The sequence below is a fragment of the Pochonia chlamydosporia genome, chromosome 2, assembly GCF_001653235.2.
Source record: "Pochonia chlamydosporia 170 chromosome 2, whole genome shotgun sequence".
NCBI lineage: Eukaryota > Fungi > Ascomycota > Sordariomycetes > Hypocreales > Clavicipitaceae > Pochonia > Pochonia chlamydosporia.
Genome location: NC_035791.1, coordinates 6,486,030 through 6,502,921, shown reverse-complemented (window position 1 = coordinate 6,502,921; position 16,892 = coordinate 6,486,030). Strand labels below are relative to the sequence as shown.

At 48.5% G+C, this 16,892-nt stretch overlaps 5 protein-coding genes across 5 annotated transcripts; 2 read left to right on the top strand and 3 right to left on the bottom strand.

Annotated features, from left to right (window-relative positions):
* Positions 1 to 279: 279 nt before the first annotated feature.
* Positions 280 to 1,494, bottom strand: VFPPC_18354 (hypothetical protein; the record flags this gene model as incomplete). Its single annotated transcript, XM_022429978.1, has 1 exon — positions 280 to 1,494. The coding sequence occupies one exon, from the start codon at positions 1,492 to 1,494 to the stop codon at positions 280 to 282; it is 1,215 nt and encodes a 404-aa protein (XP_022285819.1).
* Positions 1,495 to 5,263: 3,769 nt separating this feature from the next.
* On the top strand, positions 5,264 to 6,625 carry VFPPC_14957 (chromo (CHRromatin organization MOdifier) domain-containing protein; the record flags this gene model as incomplete). The annotated part of the gene is made up of 1 exon (XM_018292722.1): positions 5,264 to 6,625. One exon carries the CDS (start codon positions 5,264 to 5,266, stop codon positions 6,623 to 6,625), a length of 1,362 nt encoding a protein of 453 aa, XP_018136237.1.
* A 608-nt stretch (positions 6,626 to 7,233) lies between these two features.
* Positions 7,234 to 7,784, top strand: VFPPC_17051 (hypothetical protein; the record flags this gene model as incomplete). Its single annotated transcript, XM_022429057.1, has 2 exons — positions 7,234 to 7,363; positions 7,405 to 7,784. 2 exons carry the CDS (start codon positions 7,234 to 7,236, stop codon positions 7,782 to 7,784), a joined length of 510 nt encoding a protein of 169 aa, XP_022283921.1.
* Positions 7,785 to 11,419: 3,635 nt separating this feature from the next.
* VFPPC_18355 (hypothetical protein) lies at positions 11,420 to 11,755 on the bottom strand (the record flags this gene model as incomplete). Its single annotated transcript, XM_022429979.1, has 1 exon — positions 11,420 to 11,755. One exon carries the CDS (start codon positions 11,753 to 11,755, stop codon positions 11,420 to 11,422), a length of 336 nt encoding a protein of 111 aa, XP_022285818.1.
* Positions 11,756 to 13,578: 1,823 nt separating this feature from the next.
* On the bottom strand, positions 13,579 to 14,070 carry VFPPC_18356 (solid-state culture specific protein; the record flags this gene model as incomplete). The annotated part of the gene is made up of 1 exon (XM_022429980.1): positions 13,579 to 14,070. One exon carries the CDS (start codon positions 14,068 to 14,070, stop codon positions 13,579 to 13,581), a length of 492 nt encoding a protein of 163 aa, XP_022285817.1.
* Between the last annotated feature and the right edge of the window lie 2,822 nt (positions 14,071 to 16,892).

Here is a 16,892-nt window from a genome sequence, read left to right as displayed (position 1 = left end):
GTGATCTAGATATCAAACCAGCTCATACTCTAACATCTGAGGTTACAAACAAACTATGGGAATGTCTCTACCATATTAAGAAGCCTTAAAAAACAAGATTATAGGCTTAATACATCAGCTGTTAAGCTAGCAATTATTTCATTCACGTCCGATAAAGAGTAAGTCGTTTGAATACATACAGCCTTTCTTCCTTTTTAAGCATATTAATTGTCGGTTAAACACCATCTCTCTTGCCGCGTTATTACTAATGGCGACTCCCATACGATAGTTTGCGCCTTCCTAAATGCTGAACCCTCTGTAGGTTAGTTCGATGGGGATATTGCTTCCGCCGGCTCTCATGACGATTGTCGTATCTTTGTGCCTTGGCCTGGCACAAGAATTCCCACTCTTGTACTCCTTGCAGCGATGATTCCACTGATAGGATTTCCCATTCACTATGAGTGCTGTTGTGACGAAGTTGCTGTTTGTCCTTGAGTAGGGAAAGTCCCTAGCCGAGGCTATAAAGTATTGTCTGTTTTCGTAAGAACTCCTGTAATTATAGTCTATATCATCAAAGATCTCGTTATTCCAGGTTGCTATCTTCTCTTTATCGTCATCCTGGGTTAGATCGATGACCATTCTTTGACACTCGATGGACCCGTCGCTCGAAGAGTGGCTGATTGGTTCGGTATCCATTGACTCGTCATCAGAGTCCTCCTCAGTCAGATCGATGATAGTTCTTTGACACACGATGGATTCATCGCTCGACGAGTGGCCGATTGGCTCGGGGTTCGTGGTCTCTCCATCAGGTCCATCTTCTGTCAAGTTGATTCTCTTAATATCTTTTGTAGCATCTTCCAGAAAAGGGACCGGCGAGCTAGGAATCTCAGAGCGCTGTGATTCTGGAGACGTAAGGGCCTCCAAGTCTTGAGCCTCTGACGTCACAAGCGGAATATCAGGTTCAAATTGGACAAGGTCTGAGAAATCCAACATTTCGCATAGATCGTCCACAGTTATTCCACTATAAAGAGCTTCATCCCTTGTAGTGGTGTCGGAAGAGCTTCGAAAAAGCTGCCCTGCGACAGCGATCCATGGAGGGAAAACTCCCAAGGTACCTTCTTTAAATAGGCTCGTGTTGAGGACATCTGCGATCTCCGAACGATTGTCTTCAAACCGTTCACTGCACTTAGAAGATCGTCTATCGTCTGGTACCAAAGGAACATCGGTATCCCCGGACCAAGGAAAGCTAGTGGCAATGCAACCAGTGTCGAGGAGGTCGAGGTGAAAAGGCATATTGACGTGCCATGATAGTGGCTCTTCAGATTGTAGGAGAGCTGTGTCAATAGCCCTGTTATGATTCATAAACTTCGATTCGTATAAGCCAACATCATTATTGCAATAGCTCTGTGTGTGAGCGACCTGTCGATCGGTGGTTTGCAAGATGTTTGGCGTTTGCCGAAGTTCCTCAATTGATTGGAACGGAATTTCCGAAAGGTTTAGGTGATTTAGATGCATTCTGGATAGGCTTGGTGTTCAAAGTAATGATGTAGGAGGAAGATTTGATGAACTTAGAGAAGGCCGGCGTGTTGGCTTTTTATACTTCTGTCTTCAGTCTTCACCATGAAGCGGCCTCTTAGGTCAGCAGACGACCACTTCTGCGGCCTCTCTTTTATACAGACTCTCAAGATCAAGTCAAGGGCCATGTTTCGGAGCTGATTACGAAAGCACGTGGCATTGTACACATCTAAACCTACGAATGCCAGCGTATCCCCGCCGTTGCCAAACGCTCTATATCCCAACACGACCTATGCTATAGCTAGAGCAACGCACTCCAGGTGATGCCAGATAAAGAATGCCGATATCAGTAGAGAGCAGAGAGTTATTTGTCGGATTAAATAAAAGATAGGCTAGTTCTCTCCTAATCTTGAGCGTCTGCACGGACGCGCCTGATGCTATATCCCACACCTTGACTTTTCCATCCTCTTAACCTGACGTGAGCCGCTAGCTATCAGGCGAGAATACGACCGATGTTACCTAATTACTATGACCCTCGCTAACTATATTAGCAACATTTACAATAATGCTATAGTGCTAATCCCTAGTCTGTAGATAAGGCTCTACCAGACCAATATCGCGAACGGGCACCTTAATTGAGAAGATAGATTTGCTTTATGCTGGCGGCATAGACATATCGAAACAAGCAATAGCAACCACCCTCTATGTGTAGAATTTGCAGCTGTCTATAACGGCGTTAAAATCCTTGTGGGCCTTATTGGGAACCCCAACTAGTCGGTAGGACAGGCAGTTGCACGTTTTCCTAACGTGGCTGCCAATAGCAGACACGACTCTCTCCGTCACGTCTATCATAAGCCTAACCTATTCTGCACGATTTGGAAGTTGGAATTAGAGGAGCATATGACACCTTGCAGACGTGTTTCTGACTCTTCGCTTAGCATCAACTAAATTAATATTTTCCCATAGCATAAGTTCTTCACGCAAGCGATTATGCTCTTGCGTAGCCCTATACGCTCTTTCTAGGTATCCTTTTAGTTTTAGTTAATACACGCGGGGAATAGTTGCAACTAACTCTGCAAACGACATAGAGAAAGCAATCCTGCTTGCTGCTGTATTATCCATTTAGATAGTATTTCTGCTGCCACTATAGCGGTGACAGCAAATAAGTGGATGTGATTTTGCAGTTATAACGTAAGAATTAGAGATTGGATATAAAGCGTCCATTGGGTTTATGTCTTTGGTTTTACTTTGTATTTGCCGCTCTGTTGTGCAACCACTCAGTTGGACAGACTGGTGCCACGTTTGCTATTTCTTCCACTTTTGCTTTCTTGCATTCTGTAGGGTTTGTTATTGTACCACATTGTACTACGCAGCTCGTTAAACCGGCCGGCCGTGATGTTTATGGCCCCGTGCTACCAGTCTGTCACTACTAATGCATCATCGGGAGGGGAAGGCTGTCCTTTGATGATGCTTTCGGCGATGCTAACTGGCGAAGCAAAGCTAAGATAATAAAGTTTGGAAGAGACAGAGAGCGGCATCCAACCATAAGATTAGTAAGATAAATAGCACGGCTAGCAGATCCGCTTAACCCAGTTTCTTCCAGGGTTGGATTAATTGGGTCATTTAATCTGGCGGCTCTTGTTATGTTTGTCCTGGTCATATTCACTACATCACATACCAATTAGCCTAAATTGCCTTGCCATTCGAGACGTGTATCACCACACTTAAAGGGGTGCCACCGCAAACTTGTCAAACTGGGGTGTTTTGGGCTAACGCGCGGCCTCTGGTGATACAATATAAGACATCTTGAATTTTGAAGTATCGTGGCATGCAAGCAAAAATGCGGCTCAATTTCTCCGTCTTGTCTGCATCTAATGGCACGCCACTAGCTTCTCCTCTTTCGGTCGACGCCCTTTCCAGTGGGGTTTGCCGCAAGCTTATTAAAGCGCTTCTGGAGATCTTCTGAGTCTGACCCCTCAAATGTCTGACAGGGGTTTTTTCCAGTATTCCTTCCATCCGGAATCATCATCTGAACTTGAGTGAGCATCCCTTCTTCTGCTGGCTGAGGTCTGGCTCCTTTGATAATCCCCGTTTGCTGACATTGGACCTTGGCGCTCGGCTGTCCTTGCCGCGGTCACCGGTTTTGTTTTCCGGCTCACTTTTAGTGCCTGTAGTTTCAAATAATTCAAGTACTTTAATCACGTACTTTTTCGCATTGTCCTCGTTCAGGCCAGCCTTATGCACTGTCTTTATGAGTTTCTTTTGGTCTGCGAACATCCCATAAGCTATTCCAAACTCGTGCAGGAGCCTATACAAACCCCGAAGGTCTAGCTGATGCAGCAGATCATCCAGATCAACAGCAGGCGTCGCTGTTCAATCGACATATTCAGCCTCTTTTTAACAAGGAACATTCCAAATTGAGCATATTTGACGAGATTTTCTTCTGGTACTGCGGAGACAATGCCGCGGAGATAATAAATGCATAATTAAAAGATAATAAAGACTATCTTAACAGCGTAAAGAAGGCTTTTGGGCATTCATAGACACACATATAATGGACTTTGCCATAAGCTGCCTTGCCATTATGACTACGTAACGAAGTCTGCCTGCCATGCCTACGATTTTGAAGCCGCATGTATCCCATGTTCGCTCTACTACAGCCTACATGGGATATTCCCTTGAGCGTACGCTACAGATCAGCTCATTCCGCCTCCACACAAGTAAGTGTACTGAAGTCTGCCTTGCCTTTCTGCAAGAAGCTGGAAGACTCGTCATCACAAAGTCACAAGTAACTATTTGGACAGACCACAAAGGGCTCCAGCCTGTCTCGAAGGCCAGGTAGGTAACCAGCAAGCCAACCACAGTGGCCTGGTCTAGGTACGTAACCGACAGTGCCTTCATGCCCCTTCAGATTCGTTATTGGCAACGTCATCTGAACCTCCCAGCAGTCATTTTATTATACGTGTCGGTTACACGCATGCGGGGAAAGCTACCTGCGGCAGTTCGGCAAGGAGGAGAGGACGAAGAGTGTTAGTCTGGACCATGACTTGCGAATGGCCGACAAACTATCAAAGGGTTTATACAACGAAAGCAGAGAGATGCCGCACCACAAAACTGGCTTGTGAGGCTTAGACGGGGATGTGGAACATTGAAGAATACTCACGCAAGGCAAGATCCATGAATGTGAAGGCTACGTACGCAGAAAGGGCCGTCTAATTTGAACCAAGAATGGCTTGAGGCACAGCTGACAAAAGTAGAGGGACGCGTGTTCTCCTTTAACCCAACTACTAGTTCTGGAATGTTCCGTGTCCATCAACGACATGAAGTTTTGGAGCGACAAGCTCAGTACGCGTTGACCGTACAGACTGCCTTATTGTGCAGTGAACAGAGCTCCTGCAATAGGCATGGGACTTAGCAGCTGTGCTGATGAGCTTCACGAGCTACGAAAACACAGCTAAGGTCGACACCCCGAAGTATCCGTGCTCATGTGTTTTAACGTGTCGTTGATGGGGAAACAGGACCAGCGAAGATGTCCGTGATGAACTCTACCCAAAATGTACGACTGCAACGGGAGGAGGCGGAGGCACAACGGTGCTTCGGCAAAAGAGTTACTGCGGAGAGCTGCGTGATTCTCAGTATTTAAAGGGGCTGGGACCCTTCGATACTCTGGGGGAACTTTGACAACTAAAAATCTCACTGTTCCTGCACACTTTCTGTCGACGTTAGAGCGCGGGTTACTACGCTCCTATACAAGCCCTCTTTAACCATCATGGCTGCGCGAAGCGTACAAGTACGTCATTTACCTGATCGACTAGGGGCTTTGGATGATGTGATATCAATATCCTCCGATTGCGATTCTGATGACTCGCTTCCTTCCATCTCTGCGATTGTGGCATCTATGTCTATCCCCCGACCAGTTCGCACGGAGAGCATCAGCGAGCACTCGCAAGTCATGCTTAGTGGTATGGCAACGGCTAGCTCACGGCAAGGGAGCTCAAAAAATGAGGTTTTTGCCTGTGACAACCGGGAAATCTCTGGTCTAAACTCGCCCATAGAGGCGGCTTTTCCATCAAGCGATCATTTCGGGCATCCAGCCAAGACCAGCAAAACAACAGAGTTTATCAATGACTCTAACGAGTTGACCTCTTCGACCAGAGATCAGCATACTTCTAGCATGAGCTTTTCGTCGTGTTCTCCTAGGCAAGAGACTCCTGTAGAGTTCATATCTGGTCGGAGTCTCTTTGTCCAGCAAGCGAACTCTCTCCACCAAACCGCTCCTGCGTCCACGACTTGCCACCCGAGATCGCATATTCCGAGCATGATGTCGTCGAACCAGAGTATTCCCGTTCATGGCGGCGACACCAACTTTGGCGAAGTGATCCGATCCACACATACGAAAGTATCTAAGGCGGAACACACTACTAGAGCCCTAGCTCAAGGGAACCCCGCTGGTGGCGACGAGCAGGAATCAGTGCATCAAACGTCTCCTTTCTCTACTTCCCCAGGTCTGTTGAGTGGTCAGAGACGTTGGGAGAGTCGCCAGACAACCATCAACTTGGACAACACGACGAGTCGACTTGAGGCAACCGGCGACAATCTTCAGAATCAATTGCACAGTCACCGCACACCTGGGAGTGGCTATTACCTTCGCCCTTCGCTAGTGAAGAGACAATATGGCGGAGAAAGATTAAGTGCTATGCTGCCCGGGAAGCGCCGCAAACCCGAAGGTTGTGCTTCTCCTGGGCAGCGTAATGTGCGCCAGAAGACTGGACTGAAACAGCACGCAGAAACAGAGGCCGGCGTTTGCGGAGTGGATTGCTTGCTTGCCCGGTGGAGAAAGCACATTTTCCTGGTAAAGTGGTACGACGATTCTAATGCCATTATTACTACCTGGGAACCGAGAAAAAACATTCTAGACAAGAGAATGCTTGCTGATTTTGAGGCAAAATGGGAAGGTTTTAACGCGGGGGTAGATGTTTTGCGAACGCGACGACGAGGCGGAAGACGGCAATACCTTGTGCATTGGCATGGTCGTTCGTCAAAGGAGGACACATGGCTGAATGGGGATCTTTTGAGCCCACAGCTCATAGGTAGAATCGAGGAATCCGGATTAGACGTTTGTCACATTTGAGGTTTTAATCCCTGTTTTCTTTCAATGCTGCCTTTGATAGAGGCAATTGATAGGGGCGCCACCCCGAATTGATACGGACGCCAACATCTTAGGGATGCCACAAGAATGGGGTCTCTCATTAGTCTTAGCCCCATAATTGTTAGTGCACTGCGTACTGAATTCTGCCGCGTTCTGAGTAATCTCCACGGCACTTTATGCTCTTTCCTTTGAGGGAATCATGTGACCATACATCGTGTAAATGAGTGTCTTACTTCTCACCTCACATGGTGTAAAAAGCTAATGCTGGAATCTTCCGAATCTCCTCAGAAATTGTTATTTTCTGCTTATGAATAATCGTTTTTCTAAGGCACGTAGAGTTGCACTCGAACCTTCCTTTTATTCTATGTCCAGAATGTCCTCCGCGATTATAAATGCTGCTAATATAAGCCGTCGAAGAGACGTAATTAGTCCTACTAGTGGCTCATGCCAGACACGATTGCATACGTTCTCTAGCGTCTTGTCCCCTTCTTTACTTGGCGAGGTTGAAGCAGGCTAATATCATGGTGATAGCGCCAGTAGGATGCCTACGTGGTAACTAGACCGCCACTTCACCTCTCTCCCTCCACTTCATGATTGCATTACTGAGGATACCCCAGGTATTCGGTGGAGGAAGTCGGACGTATACCTTCAGAACGATTATTGTACATCAGAGTACCGGCCCAGCCAGCGGCTGCAATGCGTCCAGACGCTTATACCGGAGCGAGTTAAGCTTGCGTGCACTAATTAACCCAGCTTAAGAGAGCAGGCATCACAAACTGTAGCTAAAGAGACAATTCTTCCGTCTGGCCATCATGGAGGAAGTGACGGACACTTAGCAAGACCACTGACCTTAGCTCACAAAACCCGAGTTGGCGGGACACACGAGAGGCAAACGCAGGCACAGGCGATTATTCCGCATTCAGCCACTGCTAAGCTTCCAGCCGTACCAACCCAGACCAAGTCACAATCTGAACAGCACGACTTGTCTGATGCCAGCTCCAGGTCCAATACTGCCAAGTTAATTCCCAATCCGCTTATTCCTAGAGAGCTCGCTCCGTCAGTTGCCGCCCTCTTCGCACAGGTAAACAGCTTTGCAAAGGCTTACGGTTTTGGTGTTGTTAAGGCCCATAGTATGGTTTGACCTGGACGATGGAGTCGATGCGTCTTCCAATGCGATCGATATGGGATGCCACGGCTAGGAAGGGGTGCAGGCCTCCGGAGACGAAAATCCCGAAAGTCCGGGTGCTTGTGGAAGATCGTCGCCAAGGCTTTACCTGAGAACGACTTCTAGTGGACTCTACGACACTTCCCAAAGGTGGAACATTATCAACATAACCATAGGTCTAGCTTAGATGCGGCCGCCCACCCTGTGCACCGGCGGCTAACGAGTCCCGTGAAGGCGGCGGTTTGGTCTACTAGTCGACGGGTTGGCATCCGTGCACGAGATATTGGTGGAATCGTCCAAGACTAATTCCCGGATTCAGTTTACACAGCAAGAGACATTTACAATGCAAGAGCCCGGCTAAACAGAGAGAACTTGGGCAGCTATAGTTCCACGGCGGCATTAATTAAGTTATTTGACGATAAGGGGATCCCTTACATCGCGGAGTGGGCCAGCGATAAGCCGAGCCGTTTGGTAGGGTTGGTGTGGACATTTCCTTACTGTCTCCAGATGTGGAAGCGATTCTCCGAGGTTATTAGTTTTAACAACACATACAACACAAACCGCTTTAAGCTGCCCCTTTTCCAAGTTACAGGACAAACCTGCTTGGGAACTGTGTTTAATGCTGCATTTGGCTTGATCGATAACGAGAGGCTTGAAGGATTCTAGTTCCTTGCAAAGGGCATTACTACGCTCCTAAGGCGAAACGGCATCCGAGTGCCTGATGTTGTTATTACCGACTTTAACAATCAGATGAAGAAGGCCCTTGAGTTTAAGTTTCCGGTCGCCTAGCAGCAGCTGTGTATCCACCATATTAACTCTAATGTGATGCTACAGTCCAAACGGAGGTGGGTGTATTCCGTAAAGGATAAGGGCACCGGGGAAGAAAGTAGTTCGGATGATCCTAATGCTACCTTGAACCAACGCGATTAGCAGGCTGTACGTGCATCTGCAAGGCAAGAGGAGCTAGTTGCCCTAGATAACTTACATCAGCCTGTACCCTACGATTATAACGGAGTGCTCGTGCTGTGGAAGCTGGTGGTGTTTGCTGAGACAGAAGAGGACCATAAGAAGGCCTGGGAGTGCCTCTGCCGGCAGTTCGGTGACTAGAGAGCAATCCTTGCGTATCTGTATAGTACATATATGCTAGTAAGGGCGCAATAGGCCCGATGCTTCATTCAAAAGTACCGCAATTTCGGCATTCGAGTGACTTCTGGCACAGAGGCTAGCAATAACAACATAAAGAGCTATCTGTTGAACGGAATGAGCTATTTATACCGACTTGTTGAAGCAATTCAGGGTATGCTAGAAGACCAGGAGAGGGAGTTCCGCCAGGCCTGTGCCTAGGATGAAGTGTTGACGGCGCGAGAGCACGTGGGGCACGGCTTAGAATATCTGGGCGAGCTTCCTCACGTGGTGTCTAAGAAGGCACTTGCTTTAATTACCCGAGAGCATCGCAAGGCACTAAAAGGCATCCCAAGCTTGTCCAAGCCTTAGCCGGATAATGTTAGAACTTGCAGCGACGAGTGCAATGTTTCTTTTGAGCTTGGTGTGCCTTGCCACCACACAATCTATGCGAAGCTTACAACGGCGACGCCTCTGATGAAGTGGGATGTCCACCCGCGATGGCATCTGAGAGAGCCGGTAAGCCGAGATGTGTACCGCCGAATCTTAGACCTAAAGATTGCCACAAGTCTTCGCGGGCGACCAAAAAACACCCCTCAACCTGTACCAGCACGCATGGCGGCAAAGGTTAATGATAAAACGCGCAATCGTTGTACTTTAGACATTCGGACCCTAAGCAGTCAGCTAAAGCGCCGCGGCCGACCAAGGGGAAGTCAAAATAAGACAACCTTGGCTTGCGTCGCAGGCGAGGGTGCCTAGATATCTAAAACCCAGTTAAACGAAAGAGGGCTAATGCCGCTTGGGTGTGGAAACACGACTGGTATACAGGCAAGTGGCCGGAGAACTCAACCAAGTGTGCGAAGACGAATGTCTCAGTGGGAGCTATTAGTTGGTGAGGCGATAGGATCTTGCGCTGAAGGCGGACTTATAAAATCCCTAACACGTACACGGGCACCGCGAAGGTGCAGCAAGTGCCACACAGCTGGCTATGTTAAGTCCTCGAAGGTCTGCCCTTGGCAACAATCAGAACCACTTGCTAAATTAGAATTTGGCAATGGTCTGGAGATAAACGCTATTGTAGATAAGGTGCTGGACGAAATACACACAGACGAAAGGCAAGAGGAAGGTTGCATAATAGTTATACCGTAACGTAGCTGCCTAAATTTTAGCAACCTCTGATGAAATTGTTACTTTATTCTTGGCGATGTTTTAGGGTTGTGGACTGTATGTTTAACGTCGCAACGAAACACCTATAGCCCCATAGATAGAAGAGGCGCATTACTTCTTTAGAACAGCATATGACCAAAGTAGGCAGGCTGGGCCCTCTGCGTGGTATGGCATCATGTTTAACTCTTTGTAGGCGCACTAGAGCTCACTTAATTGTGCATCATTGGCTTCACTGTTAAGGCTGTTTGAAACTTTTGACCACACCGCCTTTGATGGGTCAACTTACGCTTTCAACCAATGAGAGACCCCATTCTTGTGGCATCCCTAAGATGTTGGCGTCCGTATCAATTCGGGGTGGCGCCCCTATCAATTGCCCTTCCGGGACACAAACATGACTGGAGTCCTTCAACAACATGCGGATCAGCCATTTAACCTCGCAGCTCTGCAACCTTCGAAATACAGTCAGAATAATGCCGCTTGCACTGCTTAATTAGCCACGATTTTGATGAATTGACTGGCGGATATCCATTGCAGAGAACGGTGACAGAGCCGCAATCCGATTAAGAATGTCGTCGAGTTCACCTAGCAACATTCTGGGACTTCCTTTATGTTCGCAGTCTGTAGCAGCTATTAGTCTCTCAGCACACGTTACAAAATTAGGGCCGTTGCTGGTTTGCCATCTCTGCAGCTCTTTCAATCGGGATATCCCGAGACATTAAGCTTGCTGGATAATGCACTCGAGCCGTCTTTTTGACAACCCAAAGACTCAATCCGGCCTGCGTTCTGGGAAAAGGCAAAACAGAAATGCCACAGCTTCTGGGCCTTGGCGTGGGATAATGGATTTGTGTTTGTTAAACTAAGAAATAAGGCTTCGAGCGGTGGCGTCCTGGATTGTCTTGGTACTGGAAGTTCCCGCTTGGATCCTTTCGAGGTCAGACAGCAGTTCGCATAAGAGATAGAATGCAAAAGGCATGTTGATCGAAGGATTTGTTGTAGAGGACTGTCAGCCAAGGTTGGCCAAAAACAAAAACAAAGTAGGGGATGGGACATCGTACATTGCGGAACAGAATGCCTTCCACTCTTAAATAGAGGGACCGGCGCATATATACCAAGTTACAGCTTACACGCTCACTTATGTTATTAGCTCTAATGGGGAGACCTTAGACACACGTATAATGCACTTTGCCATAAGCTGCCTTGCCATCACGATTGGGTGACGAAGTCTGCCTGCCATTCCTACGACTTTAAAGCCGCATGCATCACATGTTTGCTCTGCTGCAGCCTAAATGGGATATTCTCTTGAACGTACACTACAGATCAGCTCATTCCGCCTCCACACAACTATGTGTACTGAATTCTCTCTTCTCACTAGAGGGTTCAACCGGAACACACGCCGCTGCCACCGCAGCCGCCGTGGCCACTCCCGCCATGGCCCACCACGCTACACCGACCATGCCAACCTTTAGACCCACGCCGTACAGCCAGCCCATCATCACTAGTTGACCGATGGCCCTAGCTGCCGACGAGACGCTCTGACCGATGCCGTTAACCGTGCCGAGAACTGACCGGTCCGGACACGCTGCGTTAAGGAGCATCGACCCGGCCGGAAGAGCAAGCGAACAGGCTGTTGACTGAATCACCAGAATGGCTGTCACCATGATCCAGAGCGAGACGCCGGACGCGGGCAGCGGCGGCAGCGTCAAGGACTTGAGAGTGGCCAGATACAGCGTGGCAAAGTACGTCACGGGGAAGACGAGGAGAGCGTAGCGATACAGTCAGAGGGTGCCAAAGACGTCTCGCAGGTATGGGAAGAAGAGGAGCTGCAGCATCAGACCCACGAGGCCGCGGATCGCGAACACGGCAGCGATATCATGCGGCTTGAATGCAAGGCCACCCGTAAAGGTGAATGGCGCGTGTGGATGGTAGCCAACAGGAACATGAACATAGGCCGAAGTGCTGTTGGTCTTGACTTTGTTATCTACCATGGCCGTCGCAGCCGTCGTCGTTGCAGAGGCATCGACTGGTTGGTATCGTGGTGTCGACGCGAAGACAAGTAGAAGTGCCGGATAGGAAAATATATGCATCACCAGCAGTGCGCGGGCGGCAAGCGTTAAACCCAAGCGTCGCGTCCAGATGCTAACGTATTGCTTCTTGTCATCCAGTTTAGATGCTCCGGCTGTTTCGCATTCTCCCTGCTCCTCTATACCTTGCTCTTGGTTCTCAAGCAACTCATACTGTTGTTTCCGCTGAAAATATCGATTATGGAGTCGTCTGGCCCATTCAGGTACCATGGACGTGTAAACACGCCGTCCACGTTTGTTTTTTGACTTGCTAGCGTTGTTGAGAGTCTCTCGGAGATAAAATGCTATTAAGGCCGCACAGCTCATTTGCAGTATACCATTGACCACGTTTGGCAATGCAAAAGGCCATCTGGACAGCCATGGTGTCCTATTTACAGCCCCCTCGGCGAGAAGCCCACCCAGCACTAGTCCGACAATGGATCCAACATTAAAAGCTATTAGGAGCAGCAACACGGCCCGCGACTCGAATTTGTCCCCGCTAATTTCCCTGATCATGCTCCTCATTGCAGGCTTGTTGCCATTTGCCAGGCCGACGAGCAGCCAACAGAGCACAGCGCCGGCAAAGCTCCTCGTAAAGGCCAAGCCCAAGCTGGCAACCCCCGCCGTCGCAAGACCAAAGACGATGATGGGTTTACGTCCAACACAAGGGTGGTCGGCCAGAACACCCTAAAGCGTTGAAGTGACGAGCTGCGGTGTCGCGACGCTCGCACGCAGCAAGGAAAGTTAGAAAGCGACCATGGCGGTGCTCGGCGCAGAGCCGTCGGGCAGCATAAATGACCGCAGCTGGAATATTATGAAGCTCTAAAGGCTGCCATTGGCTATTGTTTCGCAGAACCTGGCCATCACGATAAGGGCGAGCTGCTGCTTCTGCGGCATTGCCACCCAAGAAGCTGCTCTGTCGTCGACATTATTGCTGGTGTTGGCGCCCGTGTCTGAGCAGGATGCCATGTCTTCCTCTTGGAGCCGAAATGGTGGCCTCATCTGCTTCGCTTTGTCTTTATTTCGGTCGGATTCGCTTTGGGTTGAGATGAGACACTTGAACATTGAATCCGGGAAACGACCGGTACTTCTGTGAGGTAACAACCTCGACAGCCTGACTTCACCACTTTGTCACCTTACTTATTAGGATGAGGCTATGCATCACATGGTAATCTTGGTGCCATACATGGTCTCAGACAACAATTGCATACGTTATATTGCTCCCCGAGTTATGCCTGGCCGGTAGATGCAAATATCCCAGGGTCTCCACGTCGGGCTTGCTACGTCAACCTCTCAAATCAAGGGAAACAGAGAGATTTACTTGGCCGAAATTTTGTCTATCTGCTTTACTCAGTACTCTAGCCCTCTTTTCACCTAGTCTAACATTCCACGATAGCGTCCAGACCCAGCACCGCATGGTTCTAAACCTGCATAAGCTGCCACTTGATTTCGCCCGAGGTGCTCCCTCCGATGATAAAGACTCCAAAGCTCAGCTCCAGGCGCTCGTTATAAGTCCAGGCCGTGATGATGATGCGTCCCTCGCGCATTTCACGTGCAAAGATCTCCTTAAACTTCACCCTCGAACAGGAAAAGTACGCAGCCTCCACCATGGCTCTATTCATGCCACGTTTAGTGAAGTGTCCTGCGACCAGTCCGAGATTAAACGTTCCCGTGATTTGAACGTTGAGGTCAATGATGTACTGCTCTCCCGATGGGCTTGTGAGTATGTCTATACCCGCTGGCCCATAATATCCCTTCCGATGCAGAAAAAGGGCAGCCTTTTCCATGGATCCTGAATATAACTTGCGCATCTCAGCCTGTTTCGCGTACGATATAGAACCACCAGCCCACTGTCCCTCGTCATTGAACTTCTGCTTGCAGCAACCAACAAAAATTGCACGACCTTTCCGCATAATAAACAGCGACAGAGCCACGACTTTTCCAGCAATGTAGTCCTAAAGAACCAGGGAGCAAGGGTGTAGCTGGTGATTCGCTTCCGTAGTCTGCTCGAGCATCTGCTGCAGCTGCGGTTTAAGCATTTCCGAGAGCTGGACACGCTCCTCCTCGCTTGATAATATAAAAGTGCCTTTCCCCGACGACTGAGGCAGCTTCACTACGAATGGCAACTTGTACGTGTCAACGGCCATCAGCATCCAAGCCGCCTCTACCGAAGTTTTTTTCGGGTCACGCATCTCGTCTGGTCGAAGCACCGTGTCAACTATCATTGACGACGGTGTCGTTAACCCTGACTGAGCTAGCCCACGCTTCAATAGAATCTCATAGTGAACTTCCGGGTCGATAAGATGCGGCAAATGCGACAGACAATCAGTCAGACGGCTTAAAGCAATCTCGGAGCCCGGTCTCAGAGGGATATCATCTGGCTTTGGCCAAAACGTTACATCTGGTCGTTGGTCCCGCGGGAGCAGAGAACTGCTCTTCTGCATGCTAACAACGTCCATGGATGCCGCATCATCTGCCAACTCTGGCTTGTGTTCACTTGACGTCAGGATCACTACAGGCATTTGCCCTGCTGCAAAGAGGTGTCGCTGTGGTGTTGTCCTGAGTCGCAACTTTACCACGTCCTCATTCGTGGCCACAGGCTGATTTACTCGGAGCCTAGCATGGTAAATGAATTTGGTAAATGCCCCCCGATGATAGACGTGGAAAGGAGCGTATACCAGAGTCGGCTGCTGGCCGGTCTCGTTGTTGGTTTAATAAAGGTCATGCAGCGTTGTGTTAAGCACAACTGAAGGAGTGGTGGGCGCCATGTAGTCTAAAGACAAGTCTTGTTCGATTAATACAGCGAATAAGAATGGGAGTGGTGTGTCTGTTGTATCACTTCTTGGCCTGGTTTAACGATATTTTATTGATGACGGCAGCTCAACATTCTTCTTTCACTGGCCAATAGCAGAAACTGGCGATGCCACGGGCGAGAAGGAGGTGAATTTGAGACATATCGGCGTCGTCAAAATCCATTGTTTCTTTGCCGTGTCTTAAATATTTCCCCGGCACACGACGGTCCTCAAGAGATGGTGTCGATTCATTTGCCAAATACCTGTTTAATGTCGCTTTCCAGTTGAGGCGGCGTGGCGCAGTGCAGTCATTGAGGTGATGATGGGTTACAGACAATTAGGCGGGCGTACACGGTACCACGTTTAGTAGATATGTCGATTTTGAATGCTGATTCTTGGACATGTCGCTGTGTCATGTCCCGTCGCTAGATGTAGGTGTGGCACAATTTGAGACTGTTTCATCCCGGCATATTGGTACATCAGAAACAAAAAATAGGTCTGGTGGGACGGACAAACCGTGAAGTACTTGACCCTGTATACACAGCATACAGAGCATTTGCCTATATTTTGCACGCCGTAAAGAGTTATGAAAGACTAGCTGTGCTTTTGCCTAGGTACCCTGGTTGTCTTTTTTTTTTTTTTTTTTTTTTTCTTTTACTTGAGCATGCAATATCAGGAAATAATAGCTGCCACTGGTTGCTTTTCTAAGCTAAGGACGGGATACACGCCGGCAACGTCTTTGTTCTTTCCGGGCTGTGCATCAGAGTACTTACTGTCTTGGGTGTTCTTGAAAAAAGGAAGATAGCCATTGGGACATTACCATCATACATACTTCCAAAATTATGAAAACTATGCTGGTGTTGGGATTGAGCAGCTTCAGATGTCAAAGTCTAGGGGTCAAATTACGACCCAACTTATTCTTTGGTCGCATGCATTGTTGATACTCTAGTATTTACGACCTAGACTTGAATTTTGTTGTATCATGTACAGCTGCACGCACTTCGCCCCTCTGACAACTCAACTCAGTTCTCGTCCATTCACGAACGACACACAGCAACGTGCTTAGGATATCGCAAGCCACGGTAACAGCCTTGATGCCCTAGAGGGCTTGCGCCTCAATCCAATATAGTAGTAGTAAGGACGTGCATAACAGAAGTTCGTCCATGCGCGGATGTCGCCATATATGCATGTAGTATTTGCCAAGTTGTGTTACGTTTTGCTTTTGTAAGACGTCTATTACCCGCGCTGTGGAGGCTTGGCAAGACATCTACAGCAATGCAGCTGCCAAAAAGATCCATGGTCGTCGGTATTCGGCCCTTTAGCACAACAAGCCATGCATCAAGTGCCAAGTGGCGTTGGAGCCTCGAACCGATAGAGTGGCTAATGTGTCGTTTCTTCCTAAATCCAGGGTCACTGCAGTTGCGGCAGTTGCGGCAGTTGCGGCAGTTGCGTAAAGCCATCGTCGATGACGTTTTTATAAAGTCCCTTTGTCGCCCTTGCATGAAATATCAGATGCAGCGTCGTTTTTTCTTGTTCCTGCGCCTCATCCTCCGTTGCTTTGGGCGGTGTCCTAGGTACCATGTCTCAATGCGCCATCTTGGGGCGTCTCGGTGTGATACCGAGCATGTTAATATGTAATTGCGTATAACGTAACGTGGGTGCATAGCGAGCTGGACAGCATAGCGAGCTGGACACCCCACCTAGTAAATGCAACCATCTATTTTCAACTGCACATTTCTCTACCAATAATAATGGAAACTTTAGATAAAGAAAGGCAAATGATCTTAGCTTGCCAAGCTATGCAGAAAACCCCAAAGCTAAGCATCCGAGCAGCTGTAAAGATCTACATGGTACCTTACACCACGCTTAGCGCTCGCATTAAGGGAATACCTGCCAGACGCGATATTATGCCTAATTCTCGGAAACTCACAAATCTAGAGGAA